This window comes from Mesoplodon densirostris, chromosome 2 (assembly GCF_025265405.1).
Source record: "Mesoplodon densirostris isolate mMesDen1 chromosome 2, mMesDen1 primary haplotype, whole genome shotgun sequence".
Taxonomy (NCBI): domain Eukaryota; kingdom Metazoa; phylum Chordata; class Mammalia; order Artiodactyla; family Ziphiidae; genus Mesoplodon; species Mesoplodon densirostris.
Window position 1 is genome coordinate 151,880,621 of NC_082662.1, and position 15,140 is coordinate 151,895,760.

A 15,140-nucleotide genomic window follows, 5' to 3' on the forward strand; every position below is an offset into this window, starting at 1 on the left:
ATTAACATCAGCCACAAAACACAGATCCAGGAAGCTCAAAGAACACCAAGCAGATAAATGCCAAAAACACTACATATTCAAACTTCAGAAAATCAAAGATAAATAAAAAATCTTGAAAGAAGGCAGAGCAAAAAACAAACCGTAACTTTAACTAAAAAGGAGCAGAGATAAGAATTATATATGCCATCTCCTCAGAAAGCAAGAAAAGAAATATTTAAAGTGTTGAGAGGAAAAAAATACCAACCTAGAATTCTTTACTCTGCAAAATTACTCTTTAAAAGTGAAAGAGAAATAAAGACTTAATCAAAAACTGAGGGAATTTGTTGCCAGTAGGCCTGCCTTGCAAGAAATATTAAAAGAAATTCTTCAAGGAGTAGGAAAGTGATATAGGTCAGAAATTCATATCTACATAAAACTCACACAAGAAGAAATAGACAATCAGAATAGACCTGTATTATTAAAGAAATTTAATCGATAATCAAAAACCTTCCAAAACAGAAAGCACCATATCCAGATGGGGTTCACTGATGAATTCTTCCAAATATTTAATAAAGAAACTTTACCAATTCTCTACAATCACTTCCAGAAGACAGGATCAGAGGGACTGCTACATAACTCATTCTATGAGGCCAGCTTTACCCTAATACCAAAACCAGGCAAAGACATTATAAGAAAAGAAAACTATGGACCAAGATCTCTCGTGAACACAGATGCAACAATCCTTAAAATATTAGCAAACTGAATCAAACAAGGCACAACCAAGAGAGATTTATTCCAAGTATGCAAAGCTGGTTCAACATTTGAAAATCAGTTAATGTAATCCACCATATCAACAGGCTAAAGAAGAAAAATTACATGATCATATCAATAGATGAGAAACAGCATATGACAGAATCCAACATCCATTCATGATAAAACTCTCAGCAGACTAGGAATAGTAAGAAATTTCCTCGACTTGATAAATAACATCTACATAAATATAGCTAACATACTTAACACTGAGAAATGCAAAGCTTTCCCATTAAGCAAGGATGTCCCCTCTCACACTGCTTTTAAACATTGCACAGGAAATCTCTGCTGATGCAAAGAGAAAAGAAAAGGAAATAAAAGGTATATATCAATAGATTGGGAAGGAAGAGATAACAGATGACATGATTGTCTATATAGAAAATCCAAAAGAATCAACCAAAAGCTTTTGGAACTAGTATGCAAGATTGCAGAATACAAGGTTAACATGCACTAGTCAATCACTTTCCTATATACCAGCGATAAACAAGTGGAATTTGAAATTAAAAACATATTACCCTTCATTTGCAGCAACACGGATCGACCTAGAGATTATCATACTGAGTGAAGTTAAGTCAGACAGAGAAAGACAAATAACATATGATATCACTTGTATGTGGAATCTAAAAAAAAAAAAAGGTCTACAAATGAACTTATTTACACAACAGAAATAGAGTTACAGATGTAGAAAATAAACTTATGGTTGGGGGGCGGGGGGGGTAAGCGGCAGGGGAGGGATAAATTGGAAGACTGGGATTGGCACATACACACTACTATATATATAAAATAGATAACTAATTAGGACCTACTGTATAGCATAGGGAAATCTACTCAATACTCTGTAATGGCCTATATGGGAAAATAATCTAAAAAAGAGTGGATATATGTATCTGTATAACTGACTCACTTTGCTGTACACCTGAAACTAACACAACACTGTAAATCAACTATACCCCAATAAAATTAAAAAAAAAATTACCCTTTACATCAGCACCCTCCCCACCCAAATTAAAATATTTAGGTTTAAATCTAGAATATATATATATATATGTATGTATATATACACACAAGATCTATATAAGGAAAACTACAAAACTCTGATGAAAGATATCAAAGAAGAACTAAATAAAGGGAGAGAGAGACTCCATGTTCATGGATAGGAAGACTCAATATTGTCAAGTCAGTTCTTCCCAACTTGATCTGTAGATTCAATGCAATCACAATCAAAATCCCAGCAAGTTATTCTGTGGATTTTGACAAACTGATTCTAAAGTATATAAGGAGAGACAAACGAACCAGAATAGCCAAAAATCCAAAACACTGACAATACCGAATGATCACAAGGATGTGGAGCAACAGGAATGCTCATTCACTGCTGGTGGGAAAACAAAATGGTACAGCCACTTTGGAAGAGAGTTTAACAATTTCTTACAAAACTAAACATACTTTTCCCATATGATCCAAAATTCTTGCTCCTTGGTATTTACCCAAAAGAGCTGAAAATTTATGTCTACACAAAAACCTGCACATGGATGTTTACAGCACCTTTATTCATAACTGCCAAAACTTGGACACAGCCAAGATGTTCTTCAGTAAGTGAGTGGGTAAATAAACTATGGTCCATTCAGACAATGGAATGTTATTCAGCACTAAAAAGAAATGAGCTATCGAGATTTGAAAAAACATGAAGGACCCTTAATTGCACGTTACTAAGTGAAAGAAGCCATTCTGAAAAGGCTACATACTGTATGATTCCAACAATAAAACATTCTGGAAAAGGCAAAACTATAGAGACAGTCAAAATATCAGTGATTGACAGGGACTAGGGTAGGGTAGGGAGGGGTGCAGAGGCAGAGCACAGAGGATTTTTAGTGAAGCAAAACTATTCTGTATAATACTAGTCATTATACATTTGTCCAAACCCATAGAATGTACAACACCAAGGGTGAATCCTAATGTAAACTATGGACTTTGGGTGATAATAATGTGTCAATGATTATAGTAAGTGTATTATTCTGGTGGGGGAATGTTGATAGTGTGGGCATGATTGGGTGCAGGAGTTATATGGGAAGTCTCTGTACTTTCTACTTAATTTTGTTGTGAACCTAAAACTTCTCTAAAAAATAGTCTATTTTTTTATTGAAGTATGGTTGATTTACAATATTATGCCAATCTCTGCTGTACAGCAAAGTGATTCAGTTTTACACATACATACATTCTTTTTTTAATATTCTTTTCCATTATGGTTTATCCCAGGAGATTGGATATATTTCCCTGGGCTATACAGTAGGACCTTGTCATTTATCCATTCTAAATGTAATAGCTTGCATCTACCAACTCCAAATTTCCAGTCCATCCCTCTCCCTCCCCACCCCCAGAAACCACAAGTCTGATCTCTATATCTGTGAGTCTGTTTCTGTTTTGTAGACAGGTTCATTTGTGCCATATTTTAGATTCCACATATAAGTGATATCATACGGCATTTGTCTTTCTCTTTCTGACTTACTTCACTTAGTATGATAATCTCTAGCTGCATCCATGTTGCTGCAAATGGAATTATTTTGTTCCTTTTTATGGCTGAGTAGTATTCCATTGTATATATGTACCACATTTTTTTCTTTTATCCATTCATCTGTTGGACATTTAGGTTGTTTTCATGTTTTAGCTATTGTGAATAGTGCTGCTATGAACATAGGGGTGCATGTATCTTTTTGAATTAAGTTTTGTCAGGGTATATGCCCAGGAGTGGGATTGCCTGATCCTATGGTAATTCTGAAAACAGTTTATTTTTTAAAAAACATACATTGAGCCCTAACTGCCTTGACAGTAATGGTATGAGTCTATAGATTTATTTGTCTCTCCCACTAAATGTAGGCAGAAGCTGGGTAATGTTCACTGTTGTATCTTCTAATGCACCTGCTCATAATAGGCATGAATAATAGTGATTACTTATTTGTTAGACAAATAGTTCCTAAGCATCTACTGCCAGATACCGTTCCTCTCTAAGGGTATGGCAGTGAAATAAACAGACATGGTCTCTGCATAGGGGCAGCTATCAGGACATAAGCAAGATAAACAAGAAAGGTACTTTCAGGGATTTCCCTAGTGGTCCAGTGGTTAAGAATCCGTCTTGCAATACAGAGGACGCTAGTTCGAGCCCTAATCAGGGAGCTAAGATCCCACACGCTGCGGGGCAACTAAGCCCGCATGCCACAACTAGAGAGAAGCCAGTGCACTGCAACTAGAGAGAAGCCCACATGCTGCTACGAAGATCCCTTGTGCCGCAAGTAAGACCTGACACAGCCAATAAATAAATAAATTTTAAAATTTTCTATTAAAAAAATAAGAAAGGTACTTTCAAACAGTGATAAGTGCCACGAAGAAAGGAAAACAAGGCAATGGTAATCTCTTAAGCACTTAATATTTGCCAGCCACTATACTAAGAATTTTATATTATCAAGCTTAACCCTCATAATAGCCCTATAACTTAGGGTTATTTTTCACTCATTTTATAGATAAGGAAATGAAGCTAGTAAGATAAAGCAACCTGCCCAATGCCGCAGAGCAAGTAAGAAGTGCAAAACCGGAATCAAATTCATTTTCTGACTCCCAAGCCCATGCTCTTAACTATCACTATATATACCTCAGGCATAAATCTCATGACTAAAAGAAAGACAGGAAAACTGCTTTTCCCATAAAATATCTTCAGACTCTGAAAGGAAGGGGAAGCATATTCAGCACTTATGACAAAGTCTATGGAAATAAATAAAATGTTTTCAGGTTTTATATTTGATCGCTTTCCCTATGCTGTGGAGGAACTGGCTTCACTGGCAAGGGCAGCTCCATTCTTGCTGGTTATTGGTGGTGCATCAGCTTTTACACATGATGGTGTTACTACTCCAGGTGTCATAAAATATGGATTTAAGATTACTATCCCCATAGTGGTAATATATCTGCATAAATCCTCCCAAGCTTCTTCACTTGCTATCTCCCTACCCTCCAAGAAGAGTTCTCTTTGGGAAGTAGTACATTCAGGTCAGGGGACTTGGTCTGAGTACATCAAACAAACAGAAACACTCCAGACCCATGGACCCAGCAGGGACCTTGATGGCCCATGACCTATCTAACCATCTAATATCACTGGCCAACATCCAGTTTTGTTTTGATAATATCCTCCTCCCCCACACAATCCTCTCTTATTGTCTCTGTCATAGAACCTAGCTCTTACCTCCCAAGGACTGTATCGATTTTAATTACAAACATTTGTTTGTATGCTTATTTAATGTTACTCTCAGCCATTAAGCATGAAGAGGGCAAGAGTCATGACCAGTCTGTTTACCATTATATGCACTGCACCTTGTACAATACATGGTAGATATTAAACACCTGGTAAATATCATTTCAATGGATGGATGAATAGGAGCACTGATGTTCAAATGACCTGCTCACAACCATGTGAAGGGAGTATTCCTCAGGAAATCCAGTTTCCAAGGAAAATCAACTGAGGTAACAGAGAAAAGGATAGCTCAGTGGGATACCCAAATCATCCCTTTCTTTAAAAATAACACTAACATGGAGACTTCTCTGGTGGTGTAGTGGCTAAGAATCCGCCTGCCAATGCAGGGGACACGGGTTCAAGCCGTGGCCCGGGATGATTCCACATGCTGCAAAGCAGCTAAGCCCCTGCGCCACAACTACTGAGCCTGAGCTCTAGAGCCCGCGAGTCACAACTACTGAGCCCGTGTGCCACAACTACCGAGCCCGTGTGCCACAACTACTGAAGCCCACGTGCCTAGAGCCCATGTTCTCTTTAATTAATTAATTTTTTAAAAGTAACATTTTTAAATGACTTTTTAAAAAATATTTATTTATTTGGCTGTGCTGCGTCTTAGCTGCAGCACATGGGATCTTCATTGTGGCATGCGGGATGTTTAGTTGCCACATATGAACTCTTAGCTGCATGTGGAATCTAGTTCCCTGACCAGGGATTGAACCCGGGCCCCCTGCATTGGTAGCACAGAAACTTAGCCACTGGACGACCAGGGAAGTCCCTTAAATGACACTTTAAATGACATGGGAGGTGATTTGGTGTGCTTGAAAAGAGCTTCCAAGTTGGAAAGAGATAGGTTTTAATTCCAACTCTGCCTCTTACTGACTGAATGTTTCTGAGCCTCAATTTCCTTATCTATAAACATGCAGGTAATGATAAATGAACTAAATAAGATAAAAGTCTGTGAAAATGCATGGCAATCCAACATGGGAATAAGAAATAAGTTCAAAGACCCACTGAATTAGTCTCCTCTCTATGACTTAAAGCAAGCAAATTCAAGTCAGATTGGTCTGAAAAGCATAGTGTTTATGGGATGGCTTCAACCTTTATTCTCTAAAAGTCCTGCACTGGGAGAATTCACTCAAAATGAAGGGGGGGCAATTCAGATTATTACTCAGTCCTTTCCAAACTGTGACCTGAGTGCCATGAGCAGCTTGGCAAAAGTCTCTAGAGATTTAGTTCACCCCATTATGTTTGTCCTCGGCAGTTCTGCTCATTCCTGATATCAGAGAAAGAGAGAATGACCAAGAAAGAACCCAAAAGTAGCTTATGTGACAGCTATCTGAAGAAAAATCTAGATATTTGTATAGACACTTCATGGTTCTCAGTGAGGATCACTAGCTGAAGTAGGTTTCTCCCTACATTTGAGTTTGGGTATTTTCAGTGGTATCCAATTTCCTCACTTTTTTTTTTTAATGGTATGGTGGGAAGAATATATTTTTAAGTGAAATGTATGTTTAAAGTTAGAAAAAATAAAATCTCAAAGCCCCAACACAGCTAAACCACAACTCAAACTTTCTCTTAGGTTAAAAGGAAGCCAATGAGCCCTAGAATTAACTCTGAGCCACAGCGAGAAGCACAGAAAACAGGATTTCTTGTTAACTGCTGATCGCCCCCAAGTAAGGGATAAAGCAAACACAAGGAATTAGCCATATATGACTTCAAACCACTGTCCACTGCTCAATCACAAAGGCTCATATTAGCAAAATGAAAAGGACTATTAAAAATATTTTTAAATCACAGAAAGCAAACAGTTCCATATGAGAAAAGCCACACGATTGGAAGTCTTAAGAAAAATCAAAGCTTGATTTCAAATATACTTTTCTCTGGAGGGAAATAAATGCCACAGCATCTGCCTTCAATTCATTCATGACTGGTTAGGATTAGCACATCCCGTAATAACTTCTTGGTGTTAATTTCACAAAGGATAAGTAATCTACTATTAAGAATCCAAGAGAAATTATTTTAAAAATAACATCAGAACACCAGAGACCCAAAAACAAGTCTACCACCATTTACTAATAATAAAATAGAGTATCTAGCTTATTTTCAGAAAAGGCAAGTTCACACAGCTTTACTGCTTACCTTCAAATTACAGACATTAAAACCCCCGACAACCAATTTAAGAACCGAGTGTTTCACAGAATCTGCATTTTGGTTAAAATCAAAGATTAACATTTGGCCATAGGATATAAGAGAGAGTAGGAAATGGAATGAGGAAGAAATATTTATAATGAAGTTTGTACATATATGGACAAATCCAAATTTCTGCAGAGGAAGCAAAATAAGTGGGATTTATTTCTCTGAACTTCTGTAGAACATGTCAGAGTTTCACTATTACACCATTTTAAGTAGTTGTCTACTTGTTTTCTGCACGTAATTATCTTTTGCAGTAAAATATTAAGTTGTGAGGGTGGATCCATGTTTTGCGGGGCCAGCATATGTAATCTGAGGGGTCCTCTCTAAGAAAAAGAATATAAAATTATGAATATAAATTACGTAGAGTGGACTGCAAGTGAGGGCCCCTGGAGGTTAAATACCAGCAGCTTCACAGTAAATTCATCACAAGGGTGAGAACTTACCAAGTCTCAAATTTCTGCTTCGTCCACATGGTGTCTTGCAGAGCACTGGGTATTTTATAGACATTCAGTACGTGTTGATTCCACTCATGTCAGAATCAAAGGATCTGACTATGAGATTAAATTCAAGGTCAAGCCTTGGCCTACCTAAACAGTTCAAGATATACCTTAACTCTTCATTCAGTTATACCTTAAATGATTGCTTGAATTAAATGTAATTTGAATTCATGTTGATTCTATTATTTAACAATTGTCATCTAGCAATATTTTAACAATCCAAAAATGTCTACCCACCGTGATAGGAGAACAAACTGATTTTTTTAAATCATCAAATAAAAGCTGGATGTACATGAGCCACAGACTAAACACTCTAGTTCCTGTGTGTATGCCCACTATTTATGATGAGCAGCTGGAATTCACGTGTACTCTTTTACTGACTATGGACATCTGTGGTCTATTATCAATGGAGTTACCCCATAAGCAGAAGAGGTTACCAATTCCAAAGAAAACTTGTAGGAGTTTTTGATGTGTTGACCTATTTCCTCATTCTGCCTGCCAACAGTTAGCATACTGCATCCTTTTTATAAATATGAAACAGTGGAAAGAAAATTCATATAATTCTTCAGGTTCTATTTATAGGTGTGAGGTATTATACGAGCAAACAAACTATGAAAGAAATGACTCACTAATCCCACAGGTTTATATTCCAGGCTTAATATTTTAAGTACTGCTATGTGAAAAAAAACTACGGAACTTCCCACCTACGTCAAAGTCCAGAGTTATCTTAACCGGATCACTGCATAATAAAGTATAGACGTTCTGTGAATGTTCCTGAATATGAACATATCAATAACCATTGGTCCAAACGATTTCACTCTTTATGCATCTATGAGGAAAATATCTTGAGAAAAACTCACTGTTATCAATAACCTTATTCGCGTCGTAACAGAATTAGATTATTAAAGGCCTTTCTTAAGACTGATAAACATGACTGCATAAAAAGAATTTTTAATGTCTTCATAAAAAAGAATATTTGTAAACAACTTTTAAAACCAAGGGACAAATTAGAAAAAAATATTTCCAACATATGATAGGCAAAAAAAACTAATTTTGATAATATACAAAGAGTTACAATTAGATGATCAACAATTAGATAACAATAGTCCAAAATAAAAATAAAGATATGAAGAGAGTGCACAAAAAACACAAATGACCAATAAGTATTTTAAAACATGCTATACCTCACTCATAAATGTAAGAAACATAAATATAAAAACAATGAGCTACTTTTCAATGGACAGATGATAGCAGAGATGGTTTCAATTGCAGACATGAAAATACAGCTGGTAAGAGTGTAGGGAAAGCAAAGGGACACTCTCATTTTCTATGGACAGGAGAGTGGTTGGTACAGCTTTCTGGAGGGCAGTCTAGCAACATCTTTCACATTTTAAAATGTTTATATGTTTTGACCCATCAGCTGCTCTTCTATGAAATTATCCTATAGAGTTCTCAAACAAATACTTAGAAAATATATACTCAAAGACACTCTTTGCAGCATTGTTTAAAAGTTTAAAAACAAATTAAACTGGAGAGAGCTTAACTGTCCATCCATAGAATACTCCATTCAATAAGTACTGTAAAGCCACTAAAAAGAATATAGTAAACCTATCTATATGTGCTGACTTTAAAATAACAATAACTTACATTTCTTGAGCTTTCACTATGCCAGCCGCTGTTCTAAGCCCTTTATATATGTTGAAGAACTTACTGAGTAAAAAAATCTCCAAGACAAAGATAAGCGAAAAAAGCAAGGCACAGAACACACTATGTACTATGAGTCTATTTATATCGTAAATATATATGATAAAATCATACATAAATAAAAATATATAAACACACATTTCTATACACCCAGAAAAACTTGGGAATAATACAGAAGGAATAATTTACAGTTATTATCCAGGAAGAATGGGACTGGAAATGGGACTTGGGGAAGTAGAAATTTTTTCTTTTTATTTCTTATTTTTTTTCATAATTTTCTGAATTGTTTGAACTTTATATACATGGATTACTTCTATTTTTAAAATGTTAATATGTGTTATCTGCCTAATTAGGTTACAGTTTGTATCTATTTTTTTTTCTTCCTACTTCCACGTATTTTAAAAAACCTAATAAATGTTATTTAGGAAAAAGTAGTAATATGAGAAAACATTAACGTTTCTTTTTATACCCTTCGATGGTATAAGAATTTTTAACACGAGCATCTATTACTTTCAAAATTTAAAAATCTAGTTAAAAATCAATATTCACTAAGTCAAACAGAACACCCTATCTCCCTCTCTCCCTCCCTCCCTCCCTCCCTCCCTCCTTCCTTCCCTCCTTCCTTCCTTCCTTCCTTCCTTATGCAGGAAACCCCAGAATACAAGGATGTGGATGAGGACTCTCATGATTCTAAAGCAATCGTTTAGCTGACACTTTTCTTCTTCCCAATACCAAGTCAATTTAATAATAATTTTTAAAAGATCAAGCTTAATTATATAAATAAAACAAAAATAATTGGGGGAAATACAGCTATCAATTATCAATGTGTGAATTATAATGCACACTGCTCTATTTATTCTGTGTAACATATGACTTAACAACATAGATCAAGGACGATATGTCTGTGCATACCCGTAAAGCAGCCAATACATGGTGATTGTTAATAGTACATTTAGCAATTTTAATTCTCACAACAACCCAATAAGGTTCCTGGTTAATTGACTAATTTAGAAAATTATGAAAACATGGAGAAAATTGTAGAGTGGCAAATGATAACTGAAATCTATAAACAATTGAATCTACCTTTATGATAGGTACTCCTAACTCTTTTATAGATGCTTTTGTGAGATATTTTTACCAGAAATGGACAGTGAAGAAGCTCCTGAATAATCTCCATGCCTTTTGTTCCAAAGGTCCTTCCTTCCAGGTAACCCTTCCTCACGTGTCTCTCTCAGCATACCAAGTGCAGGTGATTCAGAACCTCATGCCTTCACTCTGCAAACAGCCTGACCTTTCTGTCGCCTCTCACACCCCTTCAGATTCTTACCTGTCCAGCAGCAGCTCCAGCACTTCTTTAGTGGAGGCAAAGCCTCTGTACGTTGACAGGAAGATGCTGATGTAGGTAAAGTCATTGTCCCCAAAAGCTGTCAGCAGGTTCTCCACGAGCTTCTCCAATGTGCCAGCTTTTATGGTCCTGATCTTACACGTCTCATACTGACTGACTGTATGCCCCGGAGGCAGCTGGTCGCCTTCAACCTGTACAATAAATTCATGATTTTGATCAGGAGGAATGACTCCCTAAGGTAAAACTGAAAACATTGAAGTAGTTGAAGCATGTTTTCCCTTAATTTCCCTACAGGAAGTCAGGTAAGGCAATCCTCTCACCTGTGAGTGTAGTAGAGCCGGATGGGCGGGCAGGGGCATGTAGGGGTGGTATGTGCATTCCCTTCCTCTCTAGAAGTAGAGGTATTACTTCATAGAGGTTACATGTGCTTCTACTTACTTCCCTATCAAGAACTAGGTTGCTGGCATATCCTGTCGAGAATGCTTTCTATGACCCCCAGGACCAAGTTTAGCAAATCTTTATCAATCACTCCCTCTGTATTGTTCCACGGTAAGTTTTCAAACTCACTCTCAAAGACAGCTCCTACAATGGTGTGCCGGAACCGATCGTGCTGGCTTTGGAGAGCTGATTGTTAAATATTTAGATTTGTGTGAGCCAGATGACATCATGCTGATAGCTTGAAAAAATCAGCCATGGGAACAGTATGCTCTCCACAGACATCTAGGGAGATCTGACCGCGATCTGATGTTCTTTAGTTCATGGGAGGCAACACACTTTCTGATTCAGTATCACTGGTCATCAACAGAGTTGGCTGGGAAGTGTTTGTACAGAGCAGACCTCGGCTAATCTTTGACGAGTAATGGAAAGCGTAGGTGGGTGCGTGACCCCTGCCTTCTGGAGACTTGCAATGTACAAGAGAAGACGTTTCCTTCTGAAAAGTAGCTATCACATGAGAATGAAACTATGAATAGTATTGGTAGGTATAACTGCACCTTGGAGACATAAACCATAATACTAAAGAACTAGATTAGTGATAATATCTGTAAAGCTTCAAAACTGAGCATGAGGGAAGTGAAATAAACTGAAGAAAAATACAGGTGTGCCTTACATTCTACAATAAACCTGTGCCTAACAAATTATACAGCGACGTGATTTTCAAAGTTTAACCTGTCCTTCATAGGCATAGGGGAAGATGCCCTACAGAGAGGAACTTTTTCTAAGCAAATAATCATTCTAAGCAATGCAAACAATCACCAGGCAATATCTCTGAATTTTAAGTGTGAATTGTTTTATATCAGATTTTCCTAAATTGAAATCATCAGACTGTGAAGATTAAAGAAAAGGGGCAAAAAAGAGAGAACCGAACCTCTAAATGATGATATTGTGCTTATTAAGTCACGTTTGCTATTTCTTCACCTGGCCTGTCAAAAGTTAAACCACTGGAAGGAAATTAGCAGGCAAGATTGCCTTCTGTAAGACCAAAGCAAAGGCCATCACTTTTAGAAGGGGCTTAATGTCATCACAGCTAACTGCTAGCAGGAGTTAATATTAAGACTCCAGCATATGCGGTGGATGACTTGATTTCTTTATTTAATTTTTGAAAGATACTTTTACTTTACCAAGGAAAGGGTTCTGGTTCAGTCAAAATACCAAATGTTTCTTTAGGCCTCTTAGGCCTGTTGACTCAGATCATGGCCTTACAATCATTCTTTATCACACTGTATGTAGTTTTAGAATAGGCCTAATAGTATCCATCTGTCTTCCAGGAGCTTCAGTTAACTTTAACTAGAAACAACAAATGAAGAATATATATGGTTTCAAAGTCTAATTATGTTTTTAGTTACTTGGTACAGTGTTGTCCTAAGTGTGTGCTGTAAAACACTAGTTCCAAAACAAAAGGTCCTGCAGTCAAGTTTGGAAACTATAGAGTTAAACAAAGTCCAATATACTTCTGCGTTGTAGAATTTCTTAAAGTTTTTAATATGTTAACATGGTATGAAACTCCAAAAGAAGGATATGGTATATGACATTTTCTAATGGATTTCCCTTTAGTCTCAGAGCATCTTGCAGAACATCAGAATGAACAAACTTTGGAAAATGTTAGCTTAGTAAGTCACTGTGATGCATTTCAAACTTAATTCACATATGCCACTTTTTACTTTAAAAAAGAAAAATCAAGACATTATAAAATAAAATGTTAATTTTTATCTTCAAACATCTTTGTTCCAAACTTATGGTTACCAAGGGGGAAAGAGGGGGATGGGATGACTGGGAGATTGGGGCTGACATACATGCACTACCATGGTCAAAATAGATAACTAATGAGAACCTACTATATAGCACAGGGAACTCTACTCAGTGCTCTGTGGTGACCTAAATGTGAAGGAAATCTAAAAACAAGTGTATATATGTATACATATGACTGATTCGCTTTGCTGTACAGCAAGAAACTAACACAACCTTGTAAAGCAACTACACTCCAATAAAAATTAATGTAAAAAATCTATGTTCCTTTGATCTCTTTCTTACTACCAAAATTTAGGGATATTTTGTGTTTTTTACTTTGTCACCTCTAAAGATCTGGCCAAAATAATGATCAGTCTGATAATATTAAAAAGTAGTAGTTAAAAAATATACCTCAATTTCAAATGTTAACAACAACAAAAGGAATGGCTTCTCAGTTTCTACAGATAGTCAAGCTCTAATCCTAAATCAAGTTTCCTTACCTTGTGACAATGTCAGGGTTCCCTCACCAAACAATTTTATACTTTGATGATTCTTACTTTACTCACAATGCAAATTCCACTTTAAATCTTTTCTTATTACAAGTAATAACTATTTAAAAGAACTGATTTTTCCCTAAGCAGTGATGTCGCCAAAAATTCAAACACAGAGAAAAATCCTTGTCAAAGACCCTGATGAAGTGGGTCCCTTTTCCTGCCAGAAAGCAGATTTGGCAGGAAGCCACGTTTCTCCCTTGGGAATGGAATCATGTTACTCATTACCGCAGTCGCCTCCCTTCACTCCTTTTACTCTGAAAAAAATCTCAGTACGCATGCTTGATCCCCATAAGTCCCTTCAATGGTTTCTGTTCCTCAGTGTTTTTATCTGTACATTAGGAAGAACCATGATTGAGCTAACAGAATGGCTAATAGAATATTCTGAATATTTAGATTTTACAAATCATTCTGTCATGGCAACAGGTGTGCATCAATGGCAATATCATAAAATGAAGTACAGGAATTGCTCTGATGCCTAAAGCCATTCTCACAAAAGTTAACAATGCAACTTAAGATGTCAGAGCACTTGCTTACTCTTATTTTCTGCACATTTGCTAAGTACCCTAATATCTCTTTGCTATAGCAGGGTGAAGGCCAGATTTTCGAAGATGAGTTTTAATTTACCAACATTGAAATAAAGTACATTTTTATGAAATAAAAAGTTTGTAATTATCTGCTTGTCACTGGAATGGAAATAAAATGATACAAAAGTGAAACACACAAAAATACACTACGCCTATGGTTAGAATGGAGAAGCTAAAATTGTAGTTTCATTTTTGCAGCAAAATATTCAATAGCTACGTGACCCTTAAGAGACTTTAGGGTCTGTTTTTGTTTATAATATCTCAATACCTTTAAATTCTAGTTTAAAAGAATAGTTGGGAGAGGCGGCGGGGAGAGCCTTGGCAGACAAGTGTTTAAAAACCCAGACTTAGAAGAGCAAGACACGGAGGGCTGAGCATGCCCTCTGGGTTAGCACGCTAACAGGAAACAGCTCAATCTGGATTTAATCAGAGACCATCGCTTTACTGACAAGATCATGATACTGAGGCCACAAGAATGTTTCATAATTGTTTTTTTGGCCAATCCTTCTGCCATTAGAATTCAGCTTTTCCTAAGAGAACATGTCTGACTCCTATGGGGTAAATATCTAAAACCCTGCCCAACTGTCCTAGCCATGGAATTTCCATAATTACCAATTTTGACATAAGGGGAACAGGAGAAAGAGAATGTGAGAGATGAAATGTGCCATGTTTCAATCGTGTTTCCAGTCATTGAGAAATATACTCGTTTGCCTTTGAAAACGTAAACTGTTCACAACTTGGGTGTTTCTAATTTTTAAAAAATTGTCTTCAATCAATATAATCCTTTAGTCATCTGATACGTTAACAGGGAACGTGTTAAGTAAACAACCTCATTAGACTGGAGACAGTATGAAGTTCTTCTCCAAGCCATGCTTAATCTTCAGTACATCAGTTCTCAGGCAGCCTGGCTTGAGCAGAAACGTAAATAGTGAGCACTCTTCCAGTCATACATAACTCCCTAAGAAAACCTAAAAC

General features: G+C 36.6%; 1 protein-coding gene across 2 annotated transcripts in view; it reads right to left on the reverse strand.

The window, feature by feature from the left end:
* RGL1 (ral guanine nucleotide dissociation stimulator like 1) overlaps positions 1–15,140 on the reverse strand; it is a 128,798-nt gene that overhangs the window by 78,590 nt on the left and 35,068 nt on the right. For both annotated transcript variants that reach the window (XM_060091149.1, XM_060091148.1), the window contains exon 3: positions 10,784–10,992. In XM_060091149.1, coding sequence (XP_059947132.1) covers positions 10,784–10,992 — 209 coding nt within the window. The remainder of the gene's footprint in view (positions 1–10,783; positions 10,993–15,140) is intronic.